The sequence below is a fragment of the Aphis gossypii genome, chromosome 1 (genome assembly GCF_020184175.1).
Source record: "Aphis gossypii isolate Hap1 chromosome 1, ASM2018417v2, whole genome shotgun sequence".
Lineage (NCBI taxonomy): Eukaryota > Metazoa > Arthropoda > Insecta > Hemiptera > Aphididae > Aphis > Aphis gossypii.
Window position 1 is genome coordinate 45,123,704 of NC_065530.1, and position 24,499 is coordinate 45,148,202.

The window sequence follows — 24,499 nt, forward strand, 5'->3', positions numbered from 1 at the left end:
GATAAATACTAAATTCGTATTCTGGGATCAGTTAGGTAGAATAGTAGATCATATTATTATATTAATTAAATAATAAATAGACATTATACATGACGAGGTTTTATATCATAATTGTGATTTAAGATAAACCTTAATTCATGATGCAAATAAGGCCAAAAAATAATAAACATTTACTTTTAAATTATTGGTTGTATACTTATATATTATATTAAATTTATTAAATCGTGTTATAATAATGCAAAGTATCTAATTATCAACACATAGGTAGGTACATTACAAACAAGAAACATAATTTTAAAACTCACGTTAGGATTAAAAATTAAAATATTGTGTATATTAATAGCACAGAAGTAGGTATCTTATAGAAGTAGTAGTCATAAAATGTTCAAACTGATTTTACTCAAATCTTTAACAAGATCATATAGACATATAGTTGTAATAGTATCGTTTTTTATAAGGATAGTATCATTGATTTTATAATTTAAGATATAGTACACAGACATTAATGATCAACAAATAATAATAAAAAAAGTTGATAGAGGTTTCCATCAGCAATTTTTGAGTATTCTATCAAAATAATGAGTTAGGTCAATAACCATTTAAATATATAACTAATAATTATGATAAAAATTGAAAATAAATGTAAATACAACAATTTTGAATTTATATTAAATGAATTGAAAATGTTGATAGGGAAAATATTGACAAAATAAACTAAAATATGTACGTAAATATTTAAAAATATAAAATGAGAGGAAACTCATCTATTTTTGCTATAATATAACAGTTTACTTTCTGATCTTAAAAAATATAAATATAAATGGGTATTGCTTTTTTGGAACAAATAGATAGTCTATATAGGTTCATTACATGAACTATCAAATTAATATATTTTTATTTGTAATGTATAACTACACATTGATGAATAAGAATCCTGCCACACTGCATTCTTGCAGGAACTGCTGAAATAAATGATTAATCGCGCAATAAGCAGTCAAAGGATGTACAAAAGTAAAAAGAAATTAATTTATTTTAACCACATATTAATTTAGTTTTTAAAATGTTAGGTTTTTACTTAAATTCCAATGATAAACTAATATTAAAAAAAATATTTCATTATAAATTGTAGGTAATATAATTAAAAATATATTTTAAATCAAAAAAAATCTTAAATTTACTATTGAAATATATTGATATACATATTATATTTTATTGTTAAAGTGAAAATCTACGATCTATACAACATCTTTGTACAATAACTAGGTTTGATAAGCGGTAAATAGGTACAATACAATCAGTAAATAATTAGGAAGTAGTAAAATATTCATATTTAAAAAAATGAAGATAATAATAATAAAATGGCTTTACTTAACTATTTATTTAAAATATTCACAAGATACAAAAAAAAAATTGTAAAATAGTTAACGCACAATACATAGGTAATAATATATACTTTTAAAATTTGAAGTATAGGTACTGTTCAAAATATTTTGTTTTTTACCAACCAACATCCTCTGCATACAATAAAAACATTAAGACATTGTGATATTGACATTGTTGAGACTATCATTTAAAGATCTTATAGTAAAATATAAGGAAATATATCATATTTGTGTTTTTAATGATTTAAATAAACCCCAAAATAAACTTAAAAAATATAGTTAAAACAAAATACAGTAAACTTGTGATATATTAAAATATAAATGTTTATGTAAATGTAGTATCAATGTGACATACTCTATATTATGGCAAACCTTTTTCTAAGTCCTTTGAAATTTGTTATACCACGAGTTGACTATATTATAAATTAGAATAAAAAAAACAAGTTGACTTTATTCAAGTTATAAACACAACTCGACAACCAATTTTAGTCAGGCAACATCCGGTTGTCACTCCTACATAGTAAATTGTCTGTATGCCTGTTATCTGTAGTTAAGCCTTGTTCTTGTGTACGAATCAGTTGCCGAGTTGTCTTCTTAACTAGAATAGAGTATAAAATATAGAAGTAACTATTTAATAACATACTGACGTTAAAACTAAAGTCTAAGATAAGGGTCACCAAATAATATTTTAGGAGGGCCACATTAAGAATTTAGAAATTTTTATGAGACCATAAAATTGAAATGTAATATTTAACAAAAAAATAAATAAATAAGAACTAATCCAGCATCTGGTAATATAATGTTCAAATTATAAATGTAACATTTAATATGAATGGGTACTTTAAATACGTTAATAGTATTTGATATTATTAAAATACAGAATACTTATTACTAAAAATTATAGTTTTTCATATAAATAAAAATCAGATAAATAAATTTTCCTACCATATTATTTAACTATTAGTGAAATTATAAAAGTAAAAGGATACTGATCTGCTATTTGTCTATCGTCATGAATATTAAGTTCATTGAGAGAATCTAATTCTTCATTTACTGAATCAGAATGACTGTATGATATAAATGGTTTATAATCAGGATAGTTTGATGACCACATATTTTCATAGTCATTCAAATTAGCAACAACTTCTGATTTAAATTTAGCAACAGAGTTGTAATCTTCTACCATTCCAGACCATGTTGAATTTTCTTCTAGTATCAAATTCTCAATTTCTTTCTATCAACATATAAGTTATTAGTTAATTATTTTTATGGTTCAAACCTAAATAGGTACTAAGTAGTAATTAAACTAATTAAAATTAATGGCTATTATAATAGTTATAATACCATGATATAATATGTATCTAAGGATCAGAGTAGGTATCAGATTACCAGAGATCTTCAGCACACATTTTCAGGTCGACCTTGTCTTTAGTTGAGGTCCGCAAACACATAATAAATATATTATATATTTTTTGATTAAATATCAGTTATTTAATACACATTAATATAAACGTAATATAAATGCAATCAATAAAATTAAAAAAAAACTTTAGATGATTTGTTACCTAACAAAGTTGAAGACCTCCATTACAGATAATCAGTTAAATGTAGGTAAATAAATAACTTTATTTTAAATACCTTTTTATTTTCCACATCTTTGATCATATCTTTCAACATTGATAGTACTTTGACACCTTGACTAGAATTATTAGAATACATCATACTCATAGGATGAGCTACTTTTGCCTCCAATGATTTTACCTGAGTATCTATACGTTTAGCTAAAGCATGCATATCATTAAAATTCATATTTTATTATTTGGTAGAGTTAATCTATAATGATAAATTATTATTAATTGAATATATTGTAAATATAAGTATTAACTTAAAAGAAAAAAAACAATAAATTAATAAATAAAAATAATAAACTCAAAATTATAGAAAATACATAACACTAAGCGGATGGATACTCCTAAACTGTAAAGTCTTAATGCTGCAAACTGCAAAGGAAACATTCACAATATCACAGAACGATATAATAATATCCGTCTTTATAAATCTTGATATTATAATTTATAATAGTTTATTATCAATTGATAACATTTTATTAACTTGACTATTTACGCGCCAAAATTACAACATTATCAAAATCTCATAACGGCCTATCGGCCTTGGGTTAGCCAGAGTGCCAGACCAGCCAGTCCTTACCTACTCCTTCTCCTAATATATTGGTCCCAGCTATTTTTGTGACCAGTGGCCATGTCCGCTTGGCGCTTATAATAAATTGTCTTTAGTGTTTACTTTTAGATTGTAAGTACTAAGCAGAACTCAGTAACTCAGAACCGTTTCACATGTGATTTAGATTATAGGTGCTTTAAATTCAGGACTTGAAAAAGTTATAATAACTATGTAGGTAATATTATCATAATTATAAGTTATATGGAAGAACGGCTGATATATTTTGTAAACATAATTAAATTAATAAAAACAAAAAACAAAAAAAAATGATTATAGGTAGGAATCATATAATTAATATAATAGGTATATGTAATTATATAATTAACAAAACATAGTAGTAAACGCAATATACCTAATAATTTAATCCATTTTTTATATTATAAAAATAAAGTGTATTTTTTCTATTTATATAGGTTTCATACTTCGTAAAAATATTTATATACGTCATTTGTTTTTATTAGACATTATTTTAAAATTTTTAATGCTATTTAACTGCTATTTCTGTAGAGTTTACCATAATTCATGGTATAATTATGGTTATTAAATATTAATCAATATTAATGAATATTTCAATAATTTTTTATACTAACATTTATTATTTTTACAATACATTTTAATACTAAAAGTATGGATAACTCAGACAAAATTTCCTTAGAGACTAGGGACTAATATGGGTAGTAATAATGGGTATAGTAAACATTATCTTTTTAATTTATTTTTTGAAATTAAGTGATTTAAGGTAGTAAAGAGTTTAAAAAAATTATTACTTTTTGGATTTTTAGAGGAACGATGAGTCGATAAATGTATTGATTTTACAATGATGTTTAAACATTTTTTGACATGTTTATGACTTATGGTTGGGGGGTCATTCTGTTAATTTGTGTGACATCTAGAATGTTACCAGTCGAAACGGTGATTGTTTATAGCAACTAGTTGCTATACCTATAACAAGACATATACGATATACATGTACTGATGTATCTGCATGTAGTGTAGAGTAGATACCTACCTTTTGATTTTTTCTTCGTATATATTATATTCACCTTTTGAACAGTGCCTAAAAATGCTTCAATCTTCAACTTTGAACATAGATTTTTATTAGAGACTTCAATTTATAATTAAATATTTATTAGCATACATCAGTTTCATGACAAGATAACTTCCATAATATTTTGGTTCATTTTGCACTATTTAGTATTTATAAATATTTAACATTGTGTATAAATGTATCACAACATTTTGTTTGTGATTAAAAAAAGGTTTAAAAATATAATATAAAAATACATGTGCAAAACTTAATTTAAAATTGTTATTAAGTATTATAAACTTTAATTTTATTGTTGATAATTCAAAAACTACTATTCGTAGGAAATGAAACTTTTAACCATTTTTGATTTTCATGAATTATTATTTACTAATTTACTATAAATACTTTAAATATAAACAATGATATTTCCAAAATAATTGAATGTATATCAATTTTAAACAATTTATGCGACGAACATATTCACTCTAATAAACGTTGTACGTTGTACCTATGACAACTATAAGTTAATTACAATGAACAATATAATACCTCCGTAGGAATACATAATAAGTAATATTTAGCACTAGATAAGAAGATTATCACTATATTTTAGTATATTTTATCAAGCATATTATACAGTGTATAACTATAAATTAATTACAATGAACAATATAATACCTACGTAGGAATACATAATATGTAATATTTAGCACTAGATAAGAAGATTATCACTATATTTTAGTATATTTTATCAAGCATATTATACGGTGTATGATATATCTATTATACCTAAGTCAAATTCGTTAAATTATTATGATTTTTTTTGTTTAGATTTTCTATTCAATAATCTTAAAAGAACTTTAAAAATTAAGCAATAAAGTAATACAAAAATTGTTGTTACAGTTAATAAAATTACAACTAGTACATCAATTAAATAGTATTGGTACCATGGCATACCGACCGCGGCAGACCGAAGTAGCGGCGCCCCTTTGTGTCGGATGACATATTCTGTCCAATACACTGCAGTTTCCAAAGGAGACATAGGTCGATCACGAAAAGCTTCTGATAACTCTTTAGCCTTTTGTCTGTATCTATGTTTAACAAATAAGTAAAGATTATAAATTCATTAATACATAATACTCATAGAATAGGTACATTATTACGTATTAGACATTAGTATAATATATTACTGCAATGGACTACATGTAGTCCACGGTATTAAAAATAATAACGATACACTTACTTAGGATCTGTAATCATGGATGTTATTTTTTTAAAAATTTCATCTTCATTCAAATCTCCATAATTCATCATCTCTGCAGCTCCTTTGCTTACAACAGCTTTGATATTTGTCATTTGATCACCAAAAATTGGCATTGATAAAATTGGAACGCCTTCATACACAGCTTCGGTAGTTCCCAATAGGCCACCGTGAGATATAAATAGTTTAACATTAGGATGGGCTGTACAAAAAAAAACATTATTTGCATAATATAATAACTAATAATAATAAACCAATACGTATATTTAAGGTCAAAAATATAAACGTAATAATTATACTAAAATTTAAATGTAAAACTTTAAATTACTGCAGTACAAATCGTACAAACTTTTATAAAATGTTAAAGAACATAAAATATGTCAATTGGTGAAATGCGTGTATACTATATTATAGGTAAGTTGCTCACCTAAAATATCTCGCTGAGGCATCCATTTGCGAATCATTACATTGGATGGTTTTCCAGGTAGTTCACCTTCCCATTTCCACAGAACTCGTTGTGGAATTTTATTGAAAACATTTAAGAACATCTGTCTTTTTTCGGGCGAAAAAGTCTCACCCCGTAATAAACTGCCCATGCAGAAATAAATGACACCATTCTCAGCTTCATCAATATATTTCTGTATGTCCTGTATATATTTAAAAATAATTGAATTAATAAATACTATAATAACCATTAACTATTAAAAAAATTCAACAATGTATTAGCACAGAATAGAATAGTATTAGTATTAGGTATTAGTGTTATATAATAATATAATGCATTTTTATTTTGTGTTCAAACCTCTTCCAGAGGTTTTGATGGTTTTACGTGCAGACCTCCTACTTCGACAACGTTTTGTGGTAGCGGCCTACTGCCCCATAAAGCATGATATGTATTAACAAACAACAAGCTTGTCCTCAACACTAACTGATTTAATTGGGATGCATTTTTATAACGTTTTGAAGCGATTTTTTGAGATGATATCGACGATCCCGTATAATATTTATGGAAAGCTATCAATCGTAACAGAGTGTTATAAGTGCGTTCTACGAGATTCATCTGCGGTCCGTACTTTGTCATCAATACTGGTATGTATGCAGGATGAGTAGACGCTCCCATGCGATCGGCGGACCATACGAATAATGGAGATGTAGTCCATGCAATAAACGGAGCTTTGAATCGTTCAATCAACGCTAGGTATAAATCAGTATTACATGTTTCGGTCACAATTAAATCGTAAACGTCTTCTGGCTGATCGTACAGTTGACGCAGTGCATCGGACTGAGTGTATAATTCTCCGTTACTCACGATGTGAAACATGTGTTTATAATTATTTGAAATTGATGGCGAGTACATATGGTCCATGGTCACGTAGCTTGGGTCCAACACAGACGACACATTGCTGATTTGTATTCGCTTATATTGTTCGGAGGCAAGGTCTGGATAATGTGAATACACCGTTACATTATGGCCACGACGGTGAAGTTCGGACATGTAAGAGTCAAAAATAATGTGATGACTAAGGGCTTCGATTGGAAATACACCCAGAATGTTTGCACAAAAAGCATCTTGGAAGAACGGAAGTATAACTAACAATTGTATTACAATTTGTGAGCTGTAATTTATCATTTTCATATTGATTATATTTAAACACATACGACATACTACCAGAATACAAACATATTAAAACGTTTTTCTTTGTATTTCGGAAGAAAATTATCTACATTTATTAATCTCTATTGATTAGAAAAAGACAAATATACCGTTTTTTTTAATTATTTTTTTTTTATCAGAATTTTATTTGAGTGTGAGTGATTATAAAACACAATAACTATATAACTCAACTAACTTGAGTTGTATAAATAACGATTTTTATTTCATATTAAAATATATTGTGTAATAGTTATATCTAATTAGTAATAATATAACTAGTTTTACATATTCTGTTGAAAACAAAACTATATTACCTATTATGATAATAAAAATTAGACACTTACTAAAGGTAAAGGTTTGATTGGCATTATGTGTATCCCACCAATTTCTACAACAGCCGGTACTAACGGTTTAGGTTCAAATATTGTGAAATGAGTGTTAACCATAATCAAACTAGCGTTCAAAATTAATTGATCCAATGAAATCTCAACGCCAAGTTTTCGTTTGATGATTGCTTCGTCTCTGGTCCGACATAACAGTTTAAAACCAAGTAGTTGTATTGTATGAGAAACTGTATTTTTAATCCTGCTATATAAGTTCATTTGCGTGCCTAGGCCGGTTAATGTTGAAGGTATAGTGGCTAATGAATATGGCTGTCCAGCCGCATGCTGATTCCATGGCAACAAGTTGCAACTACTCAGAAGTATAAAGGGAACGTTGAACTTTAATACAAATCCTAAAAACAGTTCGCTATTAAAATGTTCAGTGATGAGTAAATCAAATTTAAAAGGACTGTTTAATAATGTTTTCACGCTGTCTACTGAAAATATATTTTCATATACTTTTCCACGGTCATAAAAACTCCGAATCACATTTACGGAAAGTTGTATTTCATTCATTGAATTGCCTTCAACATTGCTGATATTTTTTTTGTTATTGCTTATAGGCATTGATCCTTTAAGTGATAAATTATTTATGTTTGGATGTTCTATTGGATAATTGGTGATAATAGTAATGTTGTGTCCTCTGTTTGCGAGTTCTTGAATATATGGCGGGTAAACCAAATTATGACTTAAACCTTGATGAGAGAACAGAGCTAAGATGTTAGCTGTTTCCGCTGGAGAAACAACTATTACAGTAATAATTACTGTTACAAATGAAATAATCATTATAGCTTATTACGAATAAAATATTATCAATGAGAATATTTTATAAAATGTATGAACATTGAACTTGAACACTTGTATTGTAAATTTTAATATTATTAATATTATTTAAGATAAGACATTTTATAGATTAAAATGTAAAATATATATTTTAATAGGTACTTAAATCAATAAAATACAATAAAATATTTAGGTAAACGTTAGCGAACGTATATTTAAAAAGTCTATAAATTATACACAAAATGCCCAGTTTACCGTGTATTGCAGGTAAAGATAAGAACAAAAAACAACACAACGTTAGTATAGTTAATCGCAGACTAATGAATAACTTAATATTTTATTATTTAATGCGTACAAACTATATACTAATTAATAGTAATAATAAGTAGTATTAGTAGTAGATAGTAACACTAATATTATATTACTATTTTAAAAGATAAGATTTGGTTATTGCATCAACAACTTAAAGATAAGACTTTAAGTTGATTTTATAAATAGTTGTATTTATTTTAAACGTTAATATTATGATATATGTTTCTTACCTATTATTAAATGTTTTTTAAAGGTATTCACATTTTTTCATGTTAAGAAATAATTTTTTATTATTCAAAATTATTAATCAGTATTTTAAGTATAAATAAGTTAGGTTAGGTACATACGTATACCATAAACATAACCGCAACCAATAATTTAAATACATAACATGTTTTATATCAGGGGTTTCCAAACTTTTTTTTTCAAGGGCCACAAAAAATATCATCATCTCTTAGCGGGCCAAACGTTTATACACATACATGATAACACATTAAAACATACAATTTTTAATTTTTAAATGTTAGATATATCATCTTGTATATTTATCATTCTATGAGGGCCGCGGGCCGGTTAAAATTTGTTCGAGGGCCGTAGTTCGTAGATCCCTGTTTTATATGATTTATCTGTAACTTTTTAACCTCAATAAATAATGTTTTATAGCACTTCATAGTTTTAACTTTAAAATGTTTTTAATTTTAGGGTATCTTGCGTTTTATACTACTATATATATATATACTAGTTGTATCTTGTGGTAAAAAATTCTTCCGAATTGCGCCCTGTGTATTTTTTTTAAAGTAGTATACGGTATACGAATTACTTCAATCCAATTTTTTTTTAGCGTGAATAATGGTCGTCAAAATGTCTGCCTTGTAAAATGTGGCTATGAATAATTTTGATTGGCTTTTCATTAATATCATTAACACTCAACAGATTTTCATTTCACTTGATTACATACTGTATGTCAGTATGTCTGTGTAATGTTTCAATACACACTATCTTTTCGTGTTTATGATTTATATATTATGATTTGTTTAATAAATATATTATGTTTATATATTTTAATATGTGCTTTACAAATATTTTAGCAAAACAAATAGCAATGACGATAAATATAATTTTTCAAACATTTATGGAAATCTATACTTATCAATTATACAAATAAATTACTTTTTCTTCACTACACATAGTTTTCTTTTCAATCACAATTTTTAAAAAAAAAAGTATAACACAAATAAAATTATTAGTAAATAAATTTGTTAGCGATTATGATAATATTATATAGGTATAAATATTTAATATACCAACTCAGATAAAACGCAAAAATACCTGGTTACAACGTCTTATGTACATTCCAAAATAACTCGAACCGCAATTATGATTTATGATTATACTCTTTTCTTAGATATCTATCTTTAGAACACAACTAGTATGCAGCCTTTTATAATTATATAATATTTATTATTTAATACTGCACCGCGGTCAGACATAGGTACCTACGAAGTTAAGAGGACGTTATACCAGCATGTGTTGTCTCTGTTTTACTAGCGTACGTCATAGCAAATTTGCGTTCATTAGAACATATTTTGTGATGTTAGCTTTAGTATTAGAATAAGCTTACCTATTATCAAATTTAAAGGTAAGTATATTATCTAGGACATTTCATATGGTTTTATAGATATTATCATTTTAAAGAGAATTATGAACATTTTAAAGTTGCAATATTTTTTATAGCTATAACTAACATTTAAATGATATAATATCCCTAAAAGCATATTATGATATTTCCTGGATAATATTCTTACCTTTAAATTTGATAATGGGTAAATTTACTCTAATATTAAAGCTAACATCACAAAGTGTGTTCTGCTGAACGCAAATTCGATAATATGATGTACAATGTACGTTAGTAAGACAAAGAAAACACATGCGGGTATAACGTCGTCTGAAGTGGGACTCTCTTATGTGACTTATGTCACATTGTCACATAGACAATAATTAAAGTTGTCCCGATATAGCCATCAGTATTTTCTAAGTATTTATAAATATTACGAGTATATCCGATATATCAAGTGTTTTAAATGACGGTGAATACATGGTAGTATAAATATATATTTATTTTTACCATGAACTACCTATAATCATTAAGAGAGTAAGAGACTAAGAAAGCACTATAAGCTGAACAATAATGTTAGTCAGTTGAGAATATTATATTTGAGAAAATACATCATACTTAATGAGGAAGTCAAAGGGTCGTCTTATTTTTGGAGGCGCTAAATTTAAAGGTAGATTTAAATTTTTGTAATTTGTTGATATAAAAAAGGTATTTTATATCAGTCTTAAATATTCCAAGATACTAAATACGCTGTACAATGTACACAAATAATTATCAAGTATTATAATTTATAATACTGAAATTTATATTGTAGTGATTAGATATTATGTTATAAGTAGATACTGACGATTGGTAATTGTTTGGGCGGCATGATGTGCATCCCGCCGGTCTCCTTTACAGCAGCCACGGTGGGCGACACCCCGTTCAAGGACCAGTGTGTGTTGACCAACACCAGACTGACGTTGGACGCCAACTCGTCCAGGGACACGTCCAGGCCCAAGCGTTTTCTCAGCGTCCGTTGGCTCCAGGGCCGATTCACCAGTCGGAACATGGCAGCGGACACGACCGATACGGCCATGTTGGTCAGCCGCTGGCCGAGGTCCATGTGTTCCGGCAGGCCGCTAAACACGGACGGTCTGTACGCGATCTGTTGCGGCTGGCCAACTAGGGACATGGTCCACGGCGTTAGCGGACAGCTGCTGAGCAAAACGAACGGCGCGCGATACTTGGCGGCGAAACCGAGAGGCAGTTCGCTGTTGAAATGTTCGGCGATGACCAAGTCGAACGACGCGGTTCGATCTTCGAGCAGGTTCTGGACGGCTGGCACGTCGAACAAGCCTTCCGTCGTTCCGGCCAAATAGGACAGACTGAATCGATCCGTCAACGAGCCGACGATGCCAAAGTACCCGGCAGTGTTCGGAAAAGTGACGTTGTTGTTGGACATGGGCATGGAGCCGACGACATTGATGTCGGTAATGTTCGGGTGCGACGAATCGAAATTGCTGATTACGTGAACGTCGTGTCCGCGATCCGCCAGTGTTCGTAGGTAAGGCAAGAACACCATGTGATGGCTGTACCCGTGGTGCGGGAACACTCCGAGTATGCGAGCCGCGGACGCGCGGTAAGACGCGGCCACGGTGGCCGAGACGAGCAAATACATTGCGGTGACGTTAACCATGGTTGCTGTGTGCTGGTCTATAAGGTGTATAAAGTGCACACTTTCATAGTTTCATAGCGAAGTGGCAGTTGAGTAATGAGTATATTGTGCGGTCACATTTAAACTGCACTCGTATACTTTAAAACGATATACCTAGGAGATGAATAACACCTGAAGGTATACATATTGTATTTCGTAATTGTGTTTAATATTTATAACGAACAATATTGACCAGATAACAATACATAATACTCAAAAATGTCTGGTGTGAAGAGCTTAATAGATTGCCGCACAATTAAAAAGTTAATTCGATATTGAATATATTATGATTCATAACTAATTGCATTGAGTAGAGCTGAGTGTAGGTAATTGGTAATATATCGTAAAAAATCGATGAATATATAGGTACCTATAATTGTTAATTGTTTGATAATTGTATTGATTTTACAATGATACTTATATACTTGATTTTATATGAAATTTACTAGTACTATTCAAAATAAACAAAAAAATAAAAAATAATTACGACAAAAACAGTTAAAACCTGCAGATACCAAATATATTGATTTTGAGTTTTTGTTATAAATTTAAAAATCAAGAATAACTATAGAGATTTGGATTTCTCACCATGATATTTGTATTAACATTATGCCATTATATTTAAATAATTCTAGACATGATAAATATTTTTGTGCTATTTATAAGCATTTGAAATTTTTAATTTTTTTTTTTAATAGGTATTCATTCTTGGTTGTGTGTAAACAGCTTAAAAATGTATTTCAATGAATTTAATGTAATTAATCAAATAAAAAAATTGGTATGGTGACAATTCATAATTTTGAAATTGGTATTTGCCATCAATTTTCGTTCGATCAAATGAATATAATTGATTGATATTTGATGTGTTATGAATTTAATTTATTTACAATTTTTTGACTTACATCCAGCCTACAAGATAGATATACGGATTAATAGAAGCATAATAAGAAGGTAAGATAAAAGCTTATACTTAATTTTAACTTTATTAATTACAGATTTGCATAATATTAATGCAGTATTTTTTTATATTCTGAGCAGAGCGATGAATGTATTGATTTTACAATGTTGTGTGTTTTTTTTTTGTGTCTGTGTACACAAGAACGTGTCGAAATAATGCTTCGATTTTCTACTTCAATAGCTTTTCCGGTTCGAAAGTGAATCTAGTTAGTGCATTGGGGATATCATTTTTTTAAAATTCTCAATAGTTTTCAAAAGCACCGGGAAAAACCAAAAATAACGAAGGAAAAACGGGAATTTTTACGCAAAACCAGTTTTCGACCAAATCGATTTTTTTATATGGTTGTAATTCAAAAACTAATCACTGTAAATACTTGAAATTTTCACCAAATATTTATGTTAGTGGTATTTATATACAGTTAAATTTTCAACAATTGTTGACTTTTTTGAGTTATTTATAGATAACTGAAATTTTCAATTTTTTTTTTTTTTTTTGAAGTGTCGATAAAATTGTTTTGGCCCAATCAAAATACTTGAAAATTTAATTCAAAGTTCCTCATAAGTTATTCTTATAGTGATTAAAAAATTATAGGAATACATTGGCACAATTTTTTTTTATTAGCATTTGAAGTTCAAATATTGACTAAAAATCGTCAAAACTATAAATATTTGCAAATTATTTTGTATGTATAATTCATAAAATTTTTGTATAAGTAGCTAAGAGTTGAAAATTTAATATGACATTTTCCATAAGTTTAGCTTGTAATAATTATAAAAGAACTTAAATTCTAGTATATGCAGGCTATTAATACATAAACCACCTTTTTCACCAACCACTCGAAATGATATGCTAGACTGACAAATCATCTTCGTTCAGAATCGTTTTTCGTATACAATGATACCTATCATTGGATTCAAATTTAACACTCCTATAATATATAATTATGATCCATATCACACCTAATATACAGTAGAGCGGTACCCATTTACTCGCTTTTTTTTTAATTTTAGTTTCTTTTTTTAGATTAATTAATTGTATCTATAAATGCATTATCTCTATTTAATTTGATTGAGTTTAGAGTCGATACATAACGTTGTAGTTATATTTATAAAATTCGATTTTACACAAAAACAATATGTTATCGTAAAATTAAGACCCATTGGCTATAGTTTCCTGATTTTCGAATATGCGATTAACAATCCTTTTCTGTAATATGTATAATGTATATATATTATTTTCACTCTATTTTAGATTATTTTAGCTTCTATTATTATATGAAATATACTATACATAATATAGGTACCTACTGATTATAACATGATTTGTTTATTATTCAGTTAATGTAAAATGTGTATTTACATATTCTTATACTTTATTGTTATGGCCTTATAAATATACTACAATATCATATTTTACAACTTACTTATGGTTATTATATTATTTATAGAATGTATAGTATTTAAATATTTAATTTTTGATGAAATTAAAATAATAAAAAAATATAATTTAAAAAATGTTTATAATAAAATAATAACCAACTATTGCATAAGGTGGGTTTTGAAAAGTTATTTTTTAGAAGCTCTTGAATAAACAGTAGACGTTTAGTGTTACGTTTTGCTATCTTTTGTACAAATAATGCACCCCAAGATTTTTGTTTTTTTAATATACATGCCACCTTCTATAATAATTAATAGTACTTCCCTAAATTATTATGTATGTATCTATCTTAACGGCTATACCCGTAAGCAATATTGCTAGTATAAAAGATAATAATATTATGTGTTTGGTTTAGTAGAGTTCGAGTATTATTAATTATAGGTGCATTAAAATACACAAGGTATTCGAATTTAGATAATCTCGTTTTTACTGAACAGGTAGAGGATACATGTACAATGTGTCATTGTACGTTATATAAGAGTTAATTATAAATTCTTTATCTCACTAATAAAACTATAAAAGTACTAATAATATAGTTTAATATTTATACAATACCTTAATAAAAATAATTACTTGTTAGGTCTATGGTTTGAAAATGTATACTCTTTTTTTTAGCTATAACGTAATATAGATTAATACCACTATTTTATACTACCTATTACCTATTTATGTAGGTATACTATAATAATTGTACACTGTACAGTGATGGCTGTATACTAAATATAACTATATACACTACAGTGTACATAAATATTGTCATCTAATATTATAATTTATAATACTGAATTAAATATTATAGTGATCATAATATATTATAAATAAGTAGGTACTAACGATTGGCAATTGTTTGGGCGGCATGATATGCATCCCGCCGGTCTCCTTTACAGCAGCCACGGTGGGCGACACCCCGTTCAAGGACCAGTGCGTGTTGACCAACACCAGACTGGCGTTGGACGCCAACTCGTCCAGGGACACGTCCAGGTCCATACGTTTTCTCAGCGTCTGTTGACTCCAGGACCGATTAATCAGCCGGAACACGGCAACGGACGCGACCGTTACGGCCGTGTTGATGAGCCGCTGGCCGAGGTCCATGCGCTCCGGCAGGCCGCTTAACATGGACGGCCTGTACGCGATCTGTAGCGGCTGGCCGACCAGGGACATGGTCCACGGCGGTAGCGAACAGCTGCTGAGCAAAACGAACGGCGCGCGGTACTTGGCGGCGAAACCGAGCGGCAGTTCGCTGTTGAAATGTTCGGCGATGACCAAGTCAAACGACGCGGTTTGGTCATCGAGCAATTTCCGGACGGCCGGCACGTCGAACAAACCTTCTGTTGTCTTGGTCAAGTAGTACAGACCGATCATTATCTTCAACGTTTTGACGATGCCAAAGTGCCCGGGATTGTCCGGCATAGTGATGTTGTTGTTGGGCATGGGCATGGAACCGGAGATACTGATGTCGGTAATTTTCGGGTGCGACGATGCGAAATTGCTGATTACGTGCACGTCGTGTCCGCGATCTGCCAAAGTCTGCAGGTAAGGCATGAACACCATGTGATGGCTGTACCCTTGGTGCGGGAACACACCGAGTATGCGAGCCGCGGAAGCGCGGTAAGAAGCGGCCACGGTGGCCGCGACGAGCAAATACTTATACATTGCGGTGACGTTAACCATCATGGTTACTGTGCGCTATAGCCTATAGGGTTATAGGAATAGGGCGTATAAAGGGCTCACTTTCACAGCGACGTGGTAGTTGAGTACACAGCTAGTGTGCAGGTCACGTTTAAACTGCGTAGAATTGTTTGAACTTTAAAGCGATTTATGAGTTATGTTCGAGATAAATGACGTATGTAAAAGGTATTTGCTTATGAGCTGCAATATTGGCCAGATAAGAGTATATAGTACTCAAAAATATCTGATGAGAATAGTTTTCTATAACGCTTTATAGACAATTAGATATTGAATAGGATTTATAACTAATTGAGTTATAATGAGCTGAGCTTTATATTATTAGGTACCTAAAATTGTTAATTTTTTGATTATTGCATTGATTCTATAATGATACTTCGTGATTTTATTTTCTCTGAAGACACTTTTTTACAACAATCAAAAAAATGCTTAAATCATCAACAACGACTGCAAGAACTATATTTTTAGTTCTTGTAATCAAAATGGATCAAATTTATTTTTAAAGGAAATTTACTAATACTTTTCAAAATAAACGGTAAAACTAAAAATAATTACCAAAAAAAAAACAGCTTACTAGTATATTTACTCAAAACCAGATTCCAAAAAATTGAATTTGTGTTTTTGTCATAATTTTTAAAAATCAATAATAAGTAAATAACAATATAGATTTGGATTTTTCACTATAATGTTTGTTTTATTATCATTTGAAATTTGAAATTTTTTTTTTGCGCATTCTTGGTTGTATGTAAAAAAAGCTTAAAAATGATTTACAAGATTTTTTTAATGTTTTTACATTAAAAATTAACGTAAACTACGTAACGTAATGGTTCATGAACTTTTTTGAGTGATTGAAATTCAAATTTTGACAAAATTGGATACTTATTTAAAGTATGTTAACGATTAATTATCCAATAATATTTTTATGAGTTTGTGATTTTTCAAAAAATATAACTCGTAGAAATTTTAAAAATGTCGAACAACTATACATTGCAATTTATTTAGATAATATAAATGGTATGACGACAATAATTCGTGATATCGAAATTTGTATTTGCCATCAATTTCGATCGGTCAAATTAATATAATTAATTGATGTATTATTAATTTAATTTTTTTTTACAATAATTAAACTTTTATAATCAGCCAAACAGAGAGGTACCTACATAAATTAATATAACTTTAAAAAGTCAAAAAATTTAAATAAATCTATATATCTTCAATGATCTTCTATAAACCAATAAATCTGTTTGTTCTCATGTTTTCAATAAATTTATCCGTCACTGTTTTGCATAATATACAGTACCTATTTTTTTTTTAATTTTAGTGTATTTTTTAGATTAATTAATTGTATAAATGCATCATCTTTGTTTAATTTGATCGAGTTTTGAGTTGATACATAACGTTGTAGTTGTATTTATAAAATGCGATTTTACCCAAAAATGGTATATGTTATCGTAAAAATTATTAATAGAATTTTCACCAAGACCCTTTTTCCAGTTTCCCGATTTTCCAATATGCACATTGAACATTCTTTACTATAATGTGTATTGTGTTTTTCATTATACTTTATATCTAAAGCATTGTATAGTTACAAAAAAATACAGTATATTTTAATTTCAATTATTCTGATTATCTTTGTTGATAAAAACTTTACACTATCCGTTATTAATGTTCAACTAGTATTTTAAGTAAATTAATTGAGCTTTATTGTTTGAAAATTAATATAAAAATTATGATACTATCATACACTTTATATAAAATGAATGAGAAATTATTATGAAGTGCATAAAATAAGTTATATTAATTGTTATAATATACAATAAATATGTTTTACTCATATAATGAATATTGAATAGTATGAATAACTTATAAATTACAATTTTGTTTCATAAAACAAAACCTGTTAAGTACCTCATGAATAATAACAACAGTGTTAATTATAATCTTACCTTCATTATTCATAGTTATTCATTCATTGTAATTTAAAAAAAATATGTACGTTGTATACATGAAACTTGTATGAGTTTTATCTAAACGACCTATTTTAGGTTTTGAGTGTAGCGATGAACGTATTTGTTTAATAATGATTTACGTAATTTTTTTATATAATATCTCTTTTAAGAGTACTAAATACTAAAAATGCTTAGAACTTCTTCTTTAAGAGTGGTTATAAAATTGTATTATGATTTAGTTAGTACTTTGGTTTATTTGACAAAATCATTTTTGTTTCTCAGTTTCTCATTAATCTCAAGTCCTCGCTCGTACAAATATTGATAATACATAATATATAATATATAGGTACGTATACATATATTATATGCCTATGCGTGTAAGTAAGCCGCTTAAAAGTTATGATGATAAAACTACAACGTAATCGTGTATGTATAATAATAATTTGTTTTATCCTTTTTAAATGTTGAAAAAAATTGAACCTCCCCTTCCCCTTGTAAAAATTCCTGGGTATACCATCGATACAAGATATAATATATCGTAAATCATAGTATGAGTTTGTTAACTTATTATTTTATAAAAAAATCTTATAATTCAAAAACTTTTTTATTATTTGTAGATTTTTGGTCAAATTACTGATATTAGTCACAAATTTATTATCATTCCATTTTTTTCATAAAATAATGGTCGTAGAAACTTTAGAAGTCAAAATCTTGTGTTATATAAACTGTATGCTTATGGTGAATGAATTATTATTAAGAGTGACAATTAAAACTATTATCGAAAAACGTGTCAGAGGTTAAAGTAAACAATAATTTAATTATAATGTAAGACTAATATAACACTACCACATGTGTTGTATAATTTTCTATTGACCATTTTATGTTTTTTTTATACTTAACGTAATAACGTGTAAATACTTATATATTATTTATTAAACTAGTGAGCTCTCTATATCTTTCTCACTTCGATCGCCAACACTAATATAATATTTTAATGAAAAATAGGTAAGTAATACAAAAATAAAATTATAAATTAGGTATTTACTAAAATTTATCAATATAAGGTATATAACAAATACACTCATGTGTAATACCTCGTTAAATAAAATATCAAAAAATTTAAATGATATCTAAAACTTCTTTTTAATATTAGTACTCCAATAGAAAATGCTTTGGTAGTTATATGACGGAACTATTTATTTTTTCAAAAAAAAGACGAAATTCTAACTAATTTGATTTTGTTTTTATTATTTTACGTAAGTAATAATGAATAATGATTAATATTTACTATAATAAGTATTGATACTTTATATATTATCATAATTGATAATATATACTTTATGTATAATATCTAACTATAATAGTGTAATGGTAATAACTATAGTTCCTGATTCCTATTAAGGTTATTAAGCATTTAGATAAATACATTTGCGCAAATACATACAACAGTTCTCTCAATTTTTGCTGAATCTCCCAAATTAAAAATTGATAATTTAGTACTTGCAGTACTAGGTTAGCATTTATAATTTTTTGAAAATAACATGGAGGAGTCCTCAAAAAACCTTAAGAGCTATTTGCGCCTATATCTATATATACGTATGTGTGTGTGTACTATGTGTGTAATGTACCCTCTACAATTGATTTATTGAATATTTCATTTTGAATATATTTAATATTGTATATTCTTATCTGTATAATGAGTATTTTTTTTTTTAATTTGATAATGTTATTTTTTGAGCAATTAGCATTATTAGTAATTATATATTTTAGTAATTAGGTAATTATTATTACTTATATTTTAATATTTATATATTCAGCTATCAATGTATTTTATTCATATATACATTGTGTATAATATAATACTTCACTTATCCGCAATAATATAATTGAGTAGGAACATATTTTTTTATGCATACCACATAATTTACTGTGATAAGAATGTATAAATTAACAACGATAAAAATATAATTCGTCAATGTTTTCCTGTACATTTAAACTTTTTTATTCATCATTGTTTATTCAACTATTTGACTTATGCATACTTTAGTAAGGTCTTAACTGTATAATAACTGTATAATTATGATAACTAAACAACTTCTGAACCAAACCTAATCAAGTGGAGAATGAATGTATTGAATTTAAAATATGTGAAATTTTATTTTACTTCTCTCAAAATAATCGAAAAAAATTAACGAAAAACGAAAATTATGAAACTGTAATATCAGTATTTGACAAAATCATTTTTTTTTTTTTTTTGGCAAACACAAAAACGAATAAAATTAGATAATTGAAATTTTCATCAAATTTTTGTATTAAGATTTTCTACACATCGTCTAAATATATTGAGCTAGCTCACTGAGCACATGATAAATTCATCTTTTTCTTATGTAGAATACTAGTATGATCCGAAAAATTTGACAAAACTATAAAATAACACTTGGTTCATGTATTAGAATAATACATTCATCACATATATATAATATATAAATATACCAAATATACCATAGTATCTATTTAATATTTATATATTATATAATGCACACCTTGTACCACATGCGATATTTTGGATTATGGAAACGTCAAAAATGACTATACTGTTATGTACATTTAATGTAATATACTATGATCGAAGTAAAATGATTTCACGTTACTGCATACTGCAAAGTGGATTTAATCTAGTAATATATATTATTGTATAATGCACGTATATTATATACTAACGATCGGCAATTGTTTAGGCGGCATGATGTGCATCCCGCCAGTCTCCTTTACAGCAGCCACGGTGGGCGACACCCCGTTCAAGGACCAGTGCGTGTTGACCAACACCAGACTGACGTTTGAAGCCAACTCGTCCAGGGACACGTCCAGGTCCATACGTTTTCTCAGCGTCTGTTGACTCCAGGACCGATTAATCAATCGAAACACGGCAACGGACACGGCCGTTACGGCCGTGTTGATGAGCCGCTGGCCGAGGTCCATGCGCTCCGGCAGGCCGCTCAACATGGACGGCCTGTACGCGATCTGTAGCGGCTGGCCGACCAGGGACATGGTCCACGGCGGTAGCGGACAGCTGCTGAGCAAAACGAACGGCGCGCGGTACTTGGCGGCGAAACCGAGCGGCAGCTCGCTGTTGAAATGTTCGGCGATGACCAAGTCGAACGTCGCGGTTCGATCTTCTAGCAGGTTCTGGACGGCTGGCACGTCGAACAAGCCTTCCGTCGTCCTGGCCAAATAGGACAGACCGAATAGAGCCGTCAACGAGCCGACGATGCCAAAGTACCCGGCAGTGATCGGAAAAGTGACGTTGTTGTTGGACATGGGCATGGAGCCGACGACATTGATGTCGGTAATGTTCGGATGCGACGAATCGAAATTGCTGATTACGTGAACGTCGTGTCCGCGATCCGCCAGTGTTCGTAGGTAAGGCAAGAACACCATGTGATGGCTGTACCCGTGGTGCGGGAACACTCCGAGTATGCGAGCCGCGGACGCGCGGTAAGACGCGGCCACGGTGGCCGCGACGAGCAAATAATACGTTACAGTGGCGTTGACCATAATAATATGGGCCGCGGTGTACGACAGTGTCGCGCGAACTTTTTAATAATACATGATATGACCGATTGTCGGGACGTCTATTTCAGCATGCGTCATCACGCGCGTGTATAATACGTCTAAATAATGTGTATGTGTTCAATATAGCTGGTAGTTGGTACATACCAATACTAGCGCGCTGAGCAACGTAATTGAATCCGCTTCGACACATAGCGCAGATAAAAATATAATATATACCTACCTATACGTCTTATTCGTTGCAGTCTATAAAGTATAATATCAATTTATTATATTGTGACGTCAAACTGTAGTTTTACCCCTACTGAGTTTTAAAAATCCGTACAATTTCTTTAGCTATATATATACTCTTTCGTGATATACTTCTTGCAAATTTTATTATTATAGTCCATCGATATATTTTGTTTTTCTAATTGCTATTATTATTACATTTTTTTCGGAGTGAATATGGCTGTTTCAGAATTTTGCCCCGAACATAGAATATAGGTTTACCAGTGGCCAATGACACCTACCTATAGTCAACAAAGATAATCAACTTCGATCGTCGTTATTTGTTGCAGAAAACTTTAAGGTTTAAAAACTATTTTCACTTAAACGTCATTTATATTGTGTTTGAAAATTAATAGGTAATTAATTTTTTTTATTTTAAGATTGATTTATAGGTTCTTAAAAGTTAAAATTGTTTTTGTTATTCAATATTTAAATTTTAAATTTAATAAATCCTTTACGGTGGCCTATACCATTGATTGAAAAATAATTAAGATATAAATGATATAATACTAATAAAGTACGCGACACAGTTACAGTATCTAAACATTCTAAACTGCAAGATTGACTACGAGACGAAAAGTAGCAGTACAAATTTAGAACTGCACTCATACTACTAATCATTTACAACTAACACAAAGTTACTGGCGGTGACGACAAGATAAGAACTAAATGTTTCCTTTTAAGTTATAGCCACTTAGAGTCGTCTTAAAAATATTAAAAAATTATAAGCTACATTAAAAGGAGAGATATGGAATAGATTCCTCAATGATATTTTTTTTGATTCAGAGTAAAACGATGAATGTATTGATTTTATAAAATTACGAGTACATTCATCATATTAGGAAAAATGTTTAATTTATTAACTTTTAAAATAATTTCTGATTATAAATAAATATCTACGTTTCAAAATAATAGGGGGAAAAAGGTGGTAAGTTGCAGGTACTATACTGCTGTACAGTAATTTGAATTTCAAATGATTGTACATTTATATTTAATACACATTTAATATGATTATATGAACAACTTATTTAGGATCTTATTATATTTATTTTCAATCTTTAGCTATAAAAATTATAATAAAATATAAAATATATTTAAGTATTAATAGTAGATAGTTTACAAAATATTTTAGTAATTTTGTCAAGTGTTTTTGTTGTTCCTTATTTTCTTTTTACATACCTACTAGGAGTTTTTAATTTTAACCTTTCAAGAGTGTACAAACTAGATACAATTTTCTATTAATAACCACCATCAAAATTGAAAATTGAATAAAGTTTCCAATTACTTCATGTAGGTATAGACAAAAAACACTAATCATTATAAAATCAACTCATTTATCACTTCTGCTTAGAATATAAAATGAGAAAAACCAACTACAAAATCAGTATTCATTATAATCGATTTAGTTTGTGTATAATATAAATATAACTACCTACTCCATAATAATAAAAAAAAATTTCTGGAAACCATAATATGAATTTTTTTGGAACATTTGAAATTAATTTTTTTATAACAATGCATGATATTCACTCGTAAAATAACTATATCGTCTCAAATGATTTTTGATATTTCGTTGTAGTTTATACATAAAAAATAGAATACAATTAATCATAATTTTGATAACGTACCTATTTATTTATAATAAAAAGTTTATTATAGTTTAAAGTAATCTAAAGGGTCTTAACTCTTAGGTGGTGAAGGGATGGAGTTTTTCGATTAATTAACTATTAGATAAATTCATATCTTTTCTTGTCTGAAATTATTTTAATTGTTCTTTGTTTTTACTATTTACTTCCCCAACGATTTAAAGTCATTATAATATTATTACAATATTTTATTTTTTTGAATTTTATTTATTTATTTATTTTGATTGTTGACATGCTTTTGAGTCTAGGCTGTTATTATTGATTGCACATAAGCACCATAGTCCATAACTACTATAAATATAAAAAAAAATAATAATAATAATACTATATTATACTCGTATTAATTATAACCAAAGTTGTTATATATTTTGTATACTGCAGCACCATCTAGTATTCAAATATTGAACTAGAATTAGCTATAGACAGAATTAATAATTGATCGCTCTACAATGTGACAGTGGGCACCTCAGAAGATAATATATAATAAGCTCGTCGGCTATTGAACGTCGTGGAGGTCTGATGCGTGAGGCTGCCCGAAATCGCCGTATGGTGAAAATTGAAGATTCGATGCCCGTGAGTCATGGGCGTCCATCAAAAACGGGTGGGGTGGTTGCGTTGGCATCAGCGAG

The 24,499-nt window shown here is 28.9% G+C and overlaps 2 protein-coding genes across 8 annotated transcripts; both read right to left on the bottom strand.

Annotated features, from left to right (window-relative positions):
* Positions 1 to 1,354: 1,354 nt before the first annotated feature.
* On the bottom strand, positions 1,355 to 3,464 carry LOC114128096 (uncharacterized). The gene is made up of 3 exons (XM_027992525.2): positions 3,021 to 3,464; positions 2,372 to 2,616; positions 1,355 to 1,578 (listed from the first exon to the last, which is right to left on the bottom strand). Exons 1-3 carry the CDS (start codon positions 3,189 to 3,191, stop codon positions 1,533 to 1,535), a joined length of 462 nt encoding a protein of 153 aa, XP_027848326.1. The 5' UTR covers positions 3,192 to 3,464; the 3' UTR covers positions 1,355 to 1,532.
* LOC114128095 (UDP-glycosyltransferase UGT5) lies at positions 3,021 to 22,152 on the bottom strand. Of its 7 annotated transcripts, none has more exons than XM_050198752.1 (6): positions 6,711 to 7,790; positions 6,336 to 6,555; positions 5,891 to 6,110; positions 4,759 to 5,738; positions 4,388 to 4,699; positions 3,021 to 3,163 (listed from the first exon to the last, which is right to left on the bottom strand). In XM_050198752.1, exons 1-4 carry the CDS (start codon positions 7,563 to 7,565, stop codon positions 5,459 to 5,461), a joined length of 1,575 nt encoding a protein of 524 aa, XP_050054709.1. In that variant the 5' UTR covers positions 7,566 to 7,790; the 3' UTR covers positions 3,021 to 3,163; positions 4,388 to 4,699; positions 4,759 to 5,458. The 7 variants fall into 7 exon arrangements, with proteins under 7 accessions (XP_050054709.1, XP_050054708.1, XP_027848325.2 ...); XM_050198751.1 differs by having other exon boundaries at positions 4,388 to 4,562; positions 4,630 to 5,738; XM_027992524.2 differs by lacking the exon at positions 6,711 to 7,790 and adding an exon at positions 21,106 to 22,152 and having other exon boundaries at positions 4,388 to 5,738.
* Positions 22,153 to 24,499: the final 2,347 nt, after the last annotated feature.